We start from the raw sequence: 12,531 nt of genomic DNA, 5'->3' as shown, positions 1-12,531 counted from the left end.
ATATCGGTCGACCCATACCTTTTTAGAAAAACAAACTGAACTTGACACACCTTGACCATAAGCTTGGCTTCTGAATTTCGCTAGTCGATGCGAGAAGCTGCATCCTTGTTAAATCTACCAGAGAAGTAATTCTGATAGAACTTTGTTAGCTTAGTACTTTATTCTAGCTTTGGTGAGGAATATAGGTCGATACCTCACTTAAGGTAACATTTTCGAAAAAAAGAAAAGGTCGACCTATATTCAAATAAATACGGTAATCCGAAGTCCCCCACTATGGCGGGCCTCGTATTGTGCTTTTGGCATGTAAAATTGGTGAAATATTATGTTTAGCATGACCTTGGTACTTACTTTTGTTGGCATAGGACGATAATCCAAACCATAAAGCGGTAGTGCCCCGTTTTGGTACTGTGGGTGCCATGCTGAAACTGTCCATGCTTTATCAAAAATGTGAACAACATATGAAGAAATGCATGCGCACTAAATGTGCTTGAGTGTTTTGCATTTCTGTGAATGTGATAGAGTAAGTAATGCATTCTGGTGTAGGCTTGATACTATTACCTGTGCGGCCACAGGCAAATATTTCTTGTTACTCCAAACACAAATGTTCGATTCCTGCAGTACTGCTTGTGTAAAGTCACAGGCTTTGTTTATAACCAGTTGTCAATACTGCTGCTTTGTAAAAAATAGTTTTGTGTGTCCTGGGTGACACATTTAAAGCAATCTCAAAAAGACCATGTTTTATTGCCTTTAGGTGACCAGAGTTGAAAAAAGCTTTCAAGAAATTCTGCACTGCTACCGGCAACAGCCTCAGAACAAGAGCCACGTGAGTGTTTGCTTTTGTTGACTCCTTTAATTGACTTTGCATATTACTGAGGCCACTTCATCTTTTTCTCCTCCCTAACACCTCAGGTGTACCGCAGTGTACTGTTGCGGAAGAATCCAACACATAGTGACAACAGCAGCCGCACAGGCTCCAACTCCAGTTCACCTGTTCCGGTTGACAAAGATGATGGAGGTGGGTGCTTGCTTCTGACCAATTCAAATTTAAATGGTGTTGTTCGCAGGAGTAAAGAACTGTAGAGATACAGGAGGCATGTGTAGAGTCATAGGGGTTTGTGAATGTAGGGTCATTCATACAAAGGGTTGGTAGCACTGCTGGCCAGCTTATGTAGTGCTTACAACAGTTGATATTCATTGTCATGGTTTACAAGTCCTGGTAACTGGAGTCCACTAGTTTGAATGCATGCCTTTTACTGCCCCCAATGGCTCAAATTGCCACAGGCAGATCTGAAAGAGCTCTGAAGGCCTGCCAATACACTTATTAGGCGTATTGGTGCTCGTACTGTGACAGGAGACACGGTGGGTGCACGCATGTATAATTGGGGAATAGATACTGTGTCCCTTGACAGTGGCCCCTTTCCACTCTTGGTATGCTTCACCGCAATACGTTGCATATGCTTCACCTCGTAAGCTTCACTGCGTAATACCACTATGTTGCGGTGAAGCTGACTTTTGGAAACTGGCAATATGCTGCATTTGAGCCTTGCCATGCTTTCCGCGCTTTGAAGCCATGATAAAGGCGGAGTCGGTGCCATTGCTGACAGCAGCGAATTCTTTCAATAATAATAATTTAAAAATGGCACTGAATAGCAGGAGGCTTGATAGTGAACTTCTAAGTAGCTAGGCCTAGCGTTGCCACGGTGGTGGTTACGAGAGGCTGTGAGACAATCAAAATGGCGGTGGTGGTGGCTTGATTAATGCGATTTCGGCCCTGCGGTCACGACAAAAAGTCAGGAAAAACAGATGGTGAAGGGTTTCAGCGTTTGAAATTTCCGACGTTCTTACTCTATGGGTTACATAACGGTGCCGCAAAGGTGTCCGAAAAATCTATTGTTGAATGTACATTTGTATCACACAGCACTGAAAGATAATAAAGCATTGGACTATTTTCATAGTGTTCATAGCACAACCACTGCCTTGCATGTAGGCCAGTTTGAATTACTATTCTGTGTTATGTGGTGGTGTAAAAAGTGTGACATTTTTAAGTTAATGTGACATTACAATGTGTATAATACAGAACTTGTGTGCATAGCCGTAACCTCCTACATTTTTACAATGCCTGATCATTTGATGGCTTCCTCAGTTTTCTTTTGTTATAAAGTATAGACCACTTATAACGTAACCGCTTATAGTCCAGGACCGGATATAATACGGTCTTTTCAGACTCCCGTTAATTTTCCAATAGCACTCTATGTATACGCGTATCGCTTATAGTGGAGTTGCGGGACACGAAATACCGGTTACAGTGCGGCTGCCTGGAAGTTTGGCAGTCAACCTAGACGGCAAACGCTCCCCTCAAGCCACAAATACCGTATTTACTCGAATCTAACGCGCACTTTTTTTTCTGATAAAATAGGTCCAAAAATTGCGTGTGCAATAGAATCGAGTACGACCCTAAATCTGCGTTACCATATAGCCGTCGGCATTTCAAAATGGCCGCCTCGCACGCTCGTCGAGCCTAGCTACTGTAGCTTCCTCCATGTGGTGCAGTACACGTGCTTAGGCAATAGTCTACCGTCTGTCTTCACATTCTCTGCGTCTGCTCTATCAGCATGAAGTACTGAGTTCATCATGATGCCGCATTTAAAAGGAAAGTGATCATGTGCTCGGAGACGGACGGAAATCGGGCCACATCACGGGCGTTTGTTCGGAGATTCCGAAACTTGCATTCGGGACTGGCGCAGACAGAAGGAGAGGATTTTCGCCAGCAAAGCAATGCGGAACTGTTTCAGTGGACCGAAGCAGGAAGTAATTCGCGACGATCCTCTTCGGCGATACGATCGCCTAGGCCCTATCTTGAAAGCAATCTGCGACGGGGAAAGTCTGCCACGCGCCGTGTTTTCGCCGCTTATAGGTCGTGTTGAAGCGAGAGGCATGATAGCATGAAGGTCAATTCGCTCGCCGCGCTTTGTCACTCGAGCGTTTTGACAGTTCGTTTCCGCGGTCAACGAGCGAGATGTGTTCATGTTTGCTTGTGCGTGCATGACACCGTGCTTGTTAATTTATTTAGTAAGCAAATATGGAACCTAGAGCATGGTGACAGCGACGGCAGTAATGCGCCTGGAGTGTTCATTATCCGTTATAGTATGGTACCGCTTATAGTGTGGATATTCCCGACTCCGGCAACTTACGTTATAAGCAGTCTACACTGTACATTCAAACCTCAATATAACGAATTGTCGGATATAAGGAAGGAGTATGAAATTTGGTTGGTCATGCTTTATTTCAATGGAGTACTCAATGGGCTACCTGCTATAGCAGGTAGCCCATAGCTACAAATGCAGCTACAAATGCAAACGAAGCTACAAATGCAGGATCCGACACTGAATCGGTTATAACAAAGCAGATTTGCATGTGGCTCAAAATACACTTGAACCTCATTATAACGAAGTACTATAACTATGTAAATTTCTCTTGAAATCCCCATAGAGATCTATGTAATTTAATACCTTGTTTTAACAAAGTAAAATTGTCCTGCCATTGGATATGACGGAACTAGATTCATCTTCGAAACCAAAAAATACCCATCCGTTCAGCACCAAGCAAGTCACTTTCCATGGGGTAAGCACTCTTTCGGCATGGCAGTTCAAAATCTCTCGCATGCCTGCGTTGAATACGCTGTTAAGCAACACTGGTCTTTTCTACCGTCACCCGTAGTCACAGCATTTCACTGCCATTGCATTTCTCTCTCCCACTTCGGCGCGCCGTGCAGACTTGACACAGCTAGGCGTATTTGGACATGGCCTCCGAGATTGCACCTGCGCAATCTTGGAGGCCACGCCTAGCTGTGCTCAACCTGCGGCAGTCTGCGCGACGCGTAGCCATAGAGAGATAAGTGCGATGGTGAGCTGCTGTTTGCATGTGGCTAGCACTGCTCCCTGTGGCGGTGTGAAAGAATGCATCCGCTTCTCCCTCTCATTGTGGCGCCACGCGAAGGCTGGTGCAGCTAGGTGTGGCCTCTGAGAACACATTGGCGTTGGTACAATCTCAGGCCAAAAGCTGGACAAACCAAGCCGGTGCAGCAAGGCTTGCTGGCCTCCTCGTTCACACAGCAGGAGCCATGTGAGAGTGGGATCAGCTGCGTAGTCGGCACGCTGTGTTGGGTGCCACATGCTGCTCAACCACAACGGACTTTGTTCGCGTCAAAGCCTGCAAGCTATTCTCTTTGACCGTGTCGCCATTTGGTCAGTTTCATGACAATATGGACAAGCCAAGTGGAAAGTAGAAGCGAAAGACGGGGAACAGACGGCAGCTATCATAAAGGCTATTGCGTCAGGTGCTTAGAAGTCGCGTGCTGCACAAACCAAACATTTCTTTACTGTTTTATTAAAATTTAATTGCATGAATGGTTACGTAGTGGTTCCAAGGACCACAGAGCCGCCACCTTTTCTGCATATTTAATGTAGTGTACCTCATTGGGCATATATTGCAGTAAAGGTTAATAATGGATATAATCAAGTAATTTCGGCTCCCCCTTCAACTTCGTTAACTCTTTTCTTACCAGAGGGAAATTGGCTGTTTTTTGTATGTTTGAGTTAGGACTTTTTGTGCAACAGCCAATAAGTTATAAGTGCCATGCAGTATATAAAAGTGAAGGTAAATGAATGGGCTTTCATATAATATTTATTTTAAAAAATATAAAATGTTGTTTGCATAAAAAAAATTTTTCAACAAAAAAAGCCCCAAGAATTTTTAAAAAATTAGTAAGAAGTAATATCTATGGCAAAAAAATTTTTAGAGAAATTCCAAAATATACAAATTGTTGATATATCCCTTGGCAACATTTCTTTAAAGAATTATACCCATAGATAAAGTACTCTTTGAGTTAAGAAAAATTCCATGATGCATAGTGAAACATTCAAGTTCTTGGTTGGTCCTACTTACGATTTTTTTTTTCAGGAAAAAGGTTAATTTGCAGCCTAACATTATATACAAAAAAAGAGTACTAAACACATTTCAAAAGTACATTTCAAAAAGAAACAATAATTACAAAATACATAATAAAAATTGCCAAACAAATAATTAATGAAATTCGTGGCAATCTTTCCTAATGATAGACTTATATCTTCAGAGAAAAACATTCTCTACATCGGTTTGTCAAGGATATGCGTCCGTGCATATTTGTGTTTATACATATAGCATGAACAACCTCCGCCGTAAAGGACAGGCGAAAAAAATTGAGAGCTCTCGCCAGCCTGTGCACGCGATGCTGCAAACATGCGGCTCAGAACAGTTGCTGCCATGTTGACTTGGCATCAAATTTGGCTGCCGACTGTCATGCAAGTGTCACATGTTAGGCCTAGCAGCCTTGGAGTATGGCTGCGACGAAAATTTATAACATAGACTGTCAGTGGAATGATTGGTGACAAGCCATCACGGGAAGCTCTCCATCAATACGTTCATATCAGTAAATCTCATCAGCGAGACTGACCAGCCATAGTAGTGGTGTCCACATGCCGGAGTGGTGTCCACATGCCGCTTCCTCCATGTCTAAAAATTCGGTCGGTAACTGCAAGTACAAGTTGAAATGCATGAAGAAAACTTATTCTTCCATTTTGAAATGGCACATTATAAACATGGGTGTGCATTTTGGCCCGCAGCTTGGCTTGGTTATACTGTTGCTGACAAGCCAACATGGCAATCCCGTGAGTTAGGTTTGGTGCCGTTTCCAAGTTCAGGCCGTTGCTGGTCGGTCGCTCCCGATGGCATCCGTGTTGATCCAGACTCCTAGCCCTCAATCTTTTGTTCGTTGTCAGGCTACACGTTGCGCATAAAGCTCACAACTCCTCCGTATGTACAGGTTTATTTACATATACTATACATTTCGCTAACAGCTTGCAGAGTCATCGACTCTAGCTTTCTCATTGCTCTCCCCCCAAAACAGGACCGAATTCCCCGTTTTAAGCAATTCGGTGCACACAAGAATTCCACTCTTCCGCTCCTCAGCAGCGTAGACCTGGAGCACTTTAATTTTACAAGCACACAACTGTCACGAACCAATGGTTAGCTCAAACAGCGCCTCCTGTTTTTTTAATGCCAGTGCAATCGCTCGCTCCGCAATGGGAGCTGTTGGTTCGCCTTAGTTCAGTGAGTTGCCGCGATGTGACTCTACCCAGAGGGTATGACTGCTTGCGTCACGCCTGCGTCTGAACGCGCGCCACTGCCGTTCCGGAGGAGATGCGGTAGACGCTTCACGCGTCGTTCGGGATTAGTTCCCCCGACTTCCGTCATAAGGCGCCACCCAGAGGTTACTCTCCCCCACGACTGTAAAACAGGTGCGAACGCTAGCTAACGGGGGAGAGTAGGAAAGGGCGATCGGAGAGGGTGGTGAATGGTTGGATCGGCCGCATCTGGCTGGCATTGAAAAAATAGAGGAGGCGCTGGCTCTAATCAGCCCAACAGTTTTCTTTCGGTCACTCTTATTGGTTTCTTTTGCTCTTTCCCGTTTTCCTGTGGCCACTCCTTACATTGTGGCTTCACTTCAAAGCAAACACAAACAAACCAAAATAAATAGACCAGCAACAACAAACAGCAACAGTAAAGTACACCAAGAAAAAAGCCAGGAAAAGAATTTCCCTTCCATTTTAAATCTGCTGGTTACCCGGCCCATGCACCCGACCAAGCTGCACACTGGAGAATGCGCGGTGTAGTTGCTTGAAAACAGGCCCTGGCCTACTCTGTGACGAAGGCCGTCTGGGACACGGGACTCCCATCTACCCATTAGCCTCACAAGGAGCGCTGCCGGCGCGCACCTTTCCATCCTTTGTCCAGCTCCCCCAACACTGTGGGAGCGACAGTGGTGACGACCGGCAAGGGAACCGTTTGTCGGCACCCGTTTGTCACGTTTGCCGGTTCGAAACATTCTACACATGTGGTCAACGACCATCGGCTCGGTGATGCCCGCCACCATATCCAAACGACCTACCCTGCTAGCCGATAGTGTGCGCACTTCCCGGGCCCACACACATATGGAAACATTTCTACAATGTGCTTATGCCCGTCTGCATGTAAATAAATAAAAGGTACAAGCGAAGGTCGTCAAACTTAACATCATGTTATTACACTGATCGCACAGTTGCATATTAATGATGATGCAAAGTGCGTGTATGTAATTTATAGTTGTTCCTGTGCCATGTATTGGCACGAGCTGCCAAAGGGCCATCAAGATCTCTACAGGAGATTCTTTGCTGTCCTGTCGGAGGCATCACGCTCGAGTTTATTTCACATAGACGTTATCGGGCTTGTTATTGTTTTTTCGACGATATCAGCATGTGTGCTTATACAGTATAGACCACTTATAACGTAACCGCTTATAGTGCAGGACCAGATATAGTGCGGTCTTTTCAGACTCCCGTTAATTTTCCCATAGCACTCCATGTATACACGTATCGCTTATAGTGCAGTTGCAGAAAACGAAATACCGGTTACAGTGCGGCTGCCTGGGAGTACGGAAGTCAGCGGAGACGGGGAACGGAGTAATCGAGCAAGAAAGAGAGACGAAGTGGGGAAGAAGGGCACGTGGTGCGAACGAACAGCCAGTAAGGCTGAAACCAGAATCTTGAGTGCGAGTTGTGAAATATCACCGCGCGCATAGCGAGCGAGGGCCACGAAACTGCCAACGCCGACCAACTCTCGCTTCACGATAACGGCAGTAAATGAAACTTCAGGAAGCGGGCGGCGCCGGCACAGCACGGCGAAGGGCGCACGCGGAGATCGTGGAATGTGAGGGAGGAAGGCGGCAGGGAAGTGGATTTTGCCTCGGCAACTCCGCCTCTTCGGTGGCTCCCCTCGCCCTCCCTCGTAGCTCCCTCACTTTCGACTGTCACCATGTGCGCCCGCCGCCGTGCAGGCGCCGCCGCTCCAGCTGGCCCGGCGCCAGCTCCTCGAAGTTTCGTTTTCTGCCGTTATCGGGAAGCGGGCGTTTGCCGGCGTGGGCAGTTTCGTTGGCCGGTCTGGAACAGCGCCGCTGCTTCCCTCTGCGCCATAGCCGCAGCGTGCAAGGTCAACACGTGACTAGAAAGTAGAGGAAGCATAAAGGAAAAAGAAGGGTTCACTGCCATTTTCTATGCGTGGCTGAGACGTCGGCACGTACCCGCATGTTCCGGCACAATGCAGAATCGGCGACCTTGCCATTTGAGAGAGGGTGAAATTTCCGCCACATTTTTTTTCTTTCTTTTTTGTTTTGTTCGCGTGCGACATTGAGGGGTCTCTCCTAAGCTTTTACTCTGTCAGTCCCGGAGCAATGCCGGTTGGAGGCGCCGCCGCGTAATTTGGTTCGAATTAACGAGATTCGACTGTAAATTGAATGCAAACGTTCAAGCCGCATTCCTCGACTGTCGCATACGCGTGGCGGCTCGGTGCACATGTTTTGCATATCTGCGGGCCTTGAAAATTGTTGCTTTGGTTATAGTGCGGTACCGCTTATAGTGCGGATATTCACGACTCCGGCGACTTACGTTATAAGCGGTCTACACTGTATATAACAAACGCAGGATATAACGAAGGTATTTTCATGTCAGATGTGACTTCGTTATAACCAGGCTTGACTGTACTTAATTCACATAACTACTTGCAGCATAGGGAATTGTCTTGCCATATAAAGAAGTAGGATATACATGTTCATGGTACATCACTTTATTCCAGTAGCTTTCCTGTTGTTCGTAGCCATAAAGGAAAAATGAAAATAGGCTGGTTGTGCATTTCTTTGGTATGGAGTGCAGCATTTGAAATTGCCTTATTGATGAAATTGTTTTTGACCCTTTAACTGCCAAGTTTTTTCTAGACATCATGGACAGTAGACATTGCAACTATTTATGTGAAGCTTTCTTTGTTCAGTCGTGGTCGGGGGTCAGCCGTGGTCAGTGGTTGGACTGGGTTACTGTGTAGGCTACTTTTAAAGTGAATTTTTCTTTGTGTGATGCTGTGGTTCGGTGGTGGTGGGGGCGGGGGTGGTTGGACTTTCTAGAGGTGGGTGCGAGCGCTCATGAGGGGGAGAGGTATAGTGCCCCTGCCCTTTGTCTTTAACTCGGACATTTGCGTCATTGTTGTCGCTGGGATGAGCCGTTCAGCACAGCAGTTAACATTAAGAATGGCCAACGAAATAGATCAACACCAAATAGGCCCTTGGAGTGCATTTTTGTAGCTGGTGTTGCCAATTTTTGGCACCAAAAAGTAGTTTACAAGCTTGTTTCATATGTGTTGCTCGCAAGTGCAGGTAAACATTGTGGAATTCTGATTCAAGAAAATGATTTTATCACAAAACAACAAAGAGTCGTAATTGATTACCAGGTGTGGCATTTTTTGTTTGCATTCCAGATAACAAAAGGACTGAACAATTGAGCTCCACGCGGTCATCTAGCACACTTCCCATGATGCTTCCCAATAGTCAGCCTCCAACTCCAACTCGCTTGGCTGGCACTGCAACACAGTTTGAGTTTGATGAACGGGGCGACATCATAAAGTTTTACAATGAAGTAAGCCGTGTCCGTTTTTTTTTTTTTTTTTTTTTTTTCCCAGTATTGTAGAATATTGTTGTCGTGTCTACAAGTGTCAAGTAGCTGTACGAAAGAACAAACTGGAGATGTGCAGCTGATGAAATCTGGGCTCAGAATGAATGGAATTCAGATGCATAAAACTTCCATCATGATGATGTTTCTGGGACAGTAAATAAACTGCATTATAAATTATATTTAGAAAATGTTAAGTGGATTAAATACGTATGGCATTTTGGTTAAAAAAAAAAAAAGTTGGGGTGTTTGAATAGTGAAATTTTCGAATGCAATTGAATTTGAATAGTTCAGAGAAACAAGCTTTGAATGTCAAATCGAATACTAAATATTTTCTCATTTTTTAACAAAGTGATTATACTGTAAAGAGTGGTGCACTATGACTATGACAGTAATGAAAAGAGGGAACATTATGTCAACAGCTGCACATTAAGCCCTGTGTTCGTTAAAGGAGGTAAATGTAATACTGCAGCACACCGCCTATTGTTGTGTTGGGATGCCAACTTGGTGAAACTGCAAAAATGAGAAATTGCTTTGCCTAAATCGAAACAGCAGATTCTTGGGCTGCATTAAGTGAGGTAATCTTATTGATTGGACTGAAAGTTTTTTAGCAGAAGGTATCTGCCCTGCACATTGGCTGACGATGAGTTGCCTCTGAGCAACAACTGCGGCTCTCCTGCAGCAGAAGAATCATTCTCAGCAATCCTACTTGCATTTGTCTTTCTCCCCAAGACTCGAATAACTGTTGACAATTTCTGATAGTGAATGTTCAAATCGAATTGAAGAGCAAAAACTATTTGATTTGTATTTGAAGTTTAGAATATTCGCAAACCCCTAACGTGCATTTGATTTGCCTGCACCACTGTGAACCAATTCACGGTAGGGCACGAGAAGTTAAAAAACTGTACAGCTCAACTTCAACTGTGCAAGCACAACGCGACATGTGAAAGGAATGCCTAGATGCGGACATTTGCAGGCCTTATGTTTGTCTGCCTAGTGTCCATGTAAGGCCCTTAACCACAGGTTAATGGCGACTTCTGATTTGTTTGGCCCTAAAAACAGCAGAGAGCAGTACACGCATGTATGCTATGTGTTCAGTTAACAGATTCAGTTAACAATTTGGTTCCTTCACTACAGAAGATCAGACTGCATATTTCCAAGAGCAATGAATATCTTAGAGCATACCTAAACTTGTCGTGCCTTCCCTAATAGTGTTGTGCGAATATTCGAATTTTCGAATAGTAGTTTCAAATATTACGCTATTCGATATTCGCTTCGAGAGCAGTTGTAATATTCGTGCTTTTCGAAGTGTTGGCAAACAGTTGCGAGTTTGTTTACTGTCTAATAATCAGTAAGGCACGATTTTTAAAATAAAAAATACTCGCACGTTCGGCAAAACTGTATAAATATTATGGTGGGAGCTTTCAAATATATTAATGTTAGTCATTTCATCAACTTTAACAACGGGCAAAAGACGGGCTGTGTGCTGTGTCGTCTGGTGCCCTGCTACTTCGCAACTCCACGTTTGCACCAAGTTGGCACCATCAGTAGTGAGGGTGCAGAAAAATCGTGTACCATCTTTGCGCCTTTCCTGTGCCTTTTGGGACGAACAGTGTGATTCAGAGGGTGCCATTGCTGCACCACTGAATCGAATGGCAGAATGCAGCACCCTGTGAACTGATTCAGGCGGTGCAGGCGAATCGAACAAACATCTTGTAAAAAGCCCTTCATCATAGTTGATGTATTTAACCCCAGTACTGAAGTGAGCAAATGGCCATTACTGGCATTGTGACAGCATTTCCACATTGTTAAAAAATGAGATGTGCGACCAAGTGTCACTGCTATGTAGCGATATTAGTAGTTCCTGCATTCAGCACATCTCGTAAGGCTGTACTGGCTGCCTATGCAGCAATATCCCTTTGTGAAGCACAAGCTTGGCGATGTCTGGTCTGTGCTCCTGTCACTGGGATACTTGCTGCTGGGGCAACAGACAATTTTGCACGGACCTTCGTCACCAAGGGCAGCATGCATGCAGGCCCAGTCAAAATCGCAAAGGAATGAAGAGATGATTTGTGAGATATGCTGTTTATAAAACTGTGTACCCAGGAATTATGTCAAACACAAGCAGCTCCAAGTGATTACTTTTCTGAAAAAACTGCACCGAGGACAGCTTCAAAAGTACTTGTGATTTTGTAAATGGTGAATGATTAGAAATCTAACCTGGGTGCCAACTTCCCAGATGCCCAGTTGTGTATTCACAACTGGCCATGTTAACAGAACTGCATGCAGCACCATGTTTGCTTTCTGTATACGTAAAGGGGCCATGAAACGGTCAAACAACTTTTCTCAGTTTAGCATTATAATTGAGACTAGAGGGCCCAATGTGCATATACGACAAAAAAAAAAAAAAGTGTGCTCCCGGCGCACATTTGAACTAGAAATTTCTATTTGCATTTTCTATCTCTAAGCCCCTCCCACCAACAGAGACTGCTATTTTGGCATACACTGTGGGACATCAGGAAATGCAGGGCGACCGTTGTGTCATCTAAACAGTTCAAGACCGCCTCGGATGTTTTGCTCTGCGCACTCTGGCATCCAACGGCAACAAAGCAAGGTCGCGTCGTTGAATTGTGCCCACAATTCCTTCACTTGTGCAATAAAAAGCAGCAGCAGACCGCCAAAATGAACATGCAATAAATGACGACCCATGGTGGCCATGACATATTTCCAGTTCCTGCAATCGTTTCCGGTGCTTGTAGTAAATACAGAAGTATGGCCTTCGAGATTGGTTTCTGTTACTCCAAGGAAGCCGTTTACGGAGGTGCGGTTCATTTAGTCACCACTCAGTGTTGCTGTATGGTTCAACAGCGAGATAAAAAAAACTCAAATGAAGTAAACTCCCGTTAATCCAAAGCTGAAAAAAAAAAGACATGCAAAGTTTAGAGATAAGCAAAATCATGAAAAT

General features: G+C 44.7%; 1 protein-coding gene across 2 annotated transcripts in view; it reads left to right on the top strand.

Moving 5' to 3' along the window:
- The window catches only part of LOC119432268 (retinoblastoma-like protein 1), an 80,249-nt gene that overhangs the window by 54,307 nt on the left and 13,411 nt on the right, over nucleotides 1-12,531 (top strand). For both annotated transcript variants that reach the window (XM_037699491.2, XM_037699492.2), the window contains 3 exons: nucleotides 752-823; nucleotides 910-1,015; nucleotides 9,376-9,533. In XM_037699491.2, coding sequence (XP_037555419.1) covers nucleotides 752-823; nucleotides 910-1,015; nucleotides 9,376-9,533 — 336 coding nt within the window. The remainder of the gene's footprint in view (nucleotides 1-751; nucleotides 824-909; nucleotides 1,016-9,375; nucleotides 9,534-12,531) is intronic.

Source organism: Dermacentor silvarum, chromosome 1 (genome assembly GCF_013339745.2).
Source record: "Dermacentor silvarum isolate Dsil-2018 chromosome 1, BIME_Dsil_1.4, whole genome shotgun sequence".
Lineage (NCBI taxonomy): Eukaryota > Metazoa > Arthropoda > Arachnida > Ixodida > Ixodidae > Dermacentor > Dermacentor silvarum.
This window is presented reverse-complemented; position numbering and strand designations above follow the sequence as displayed.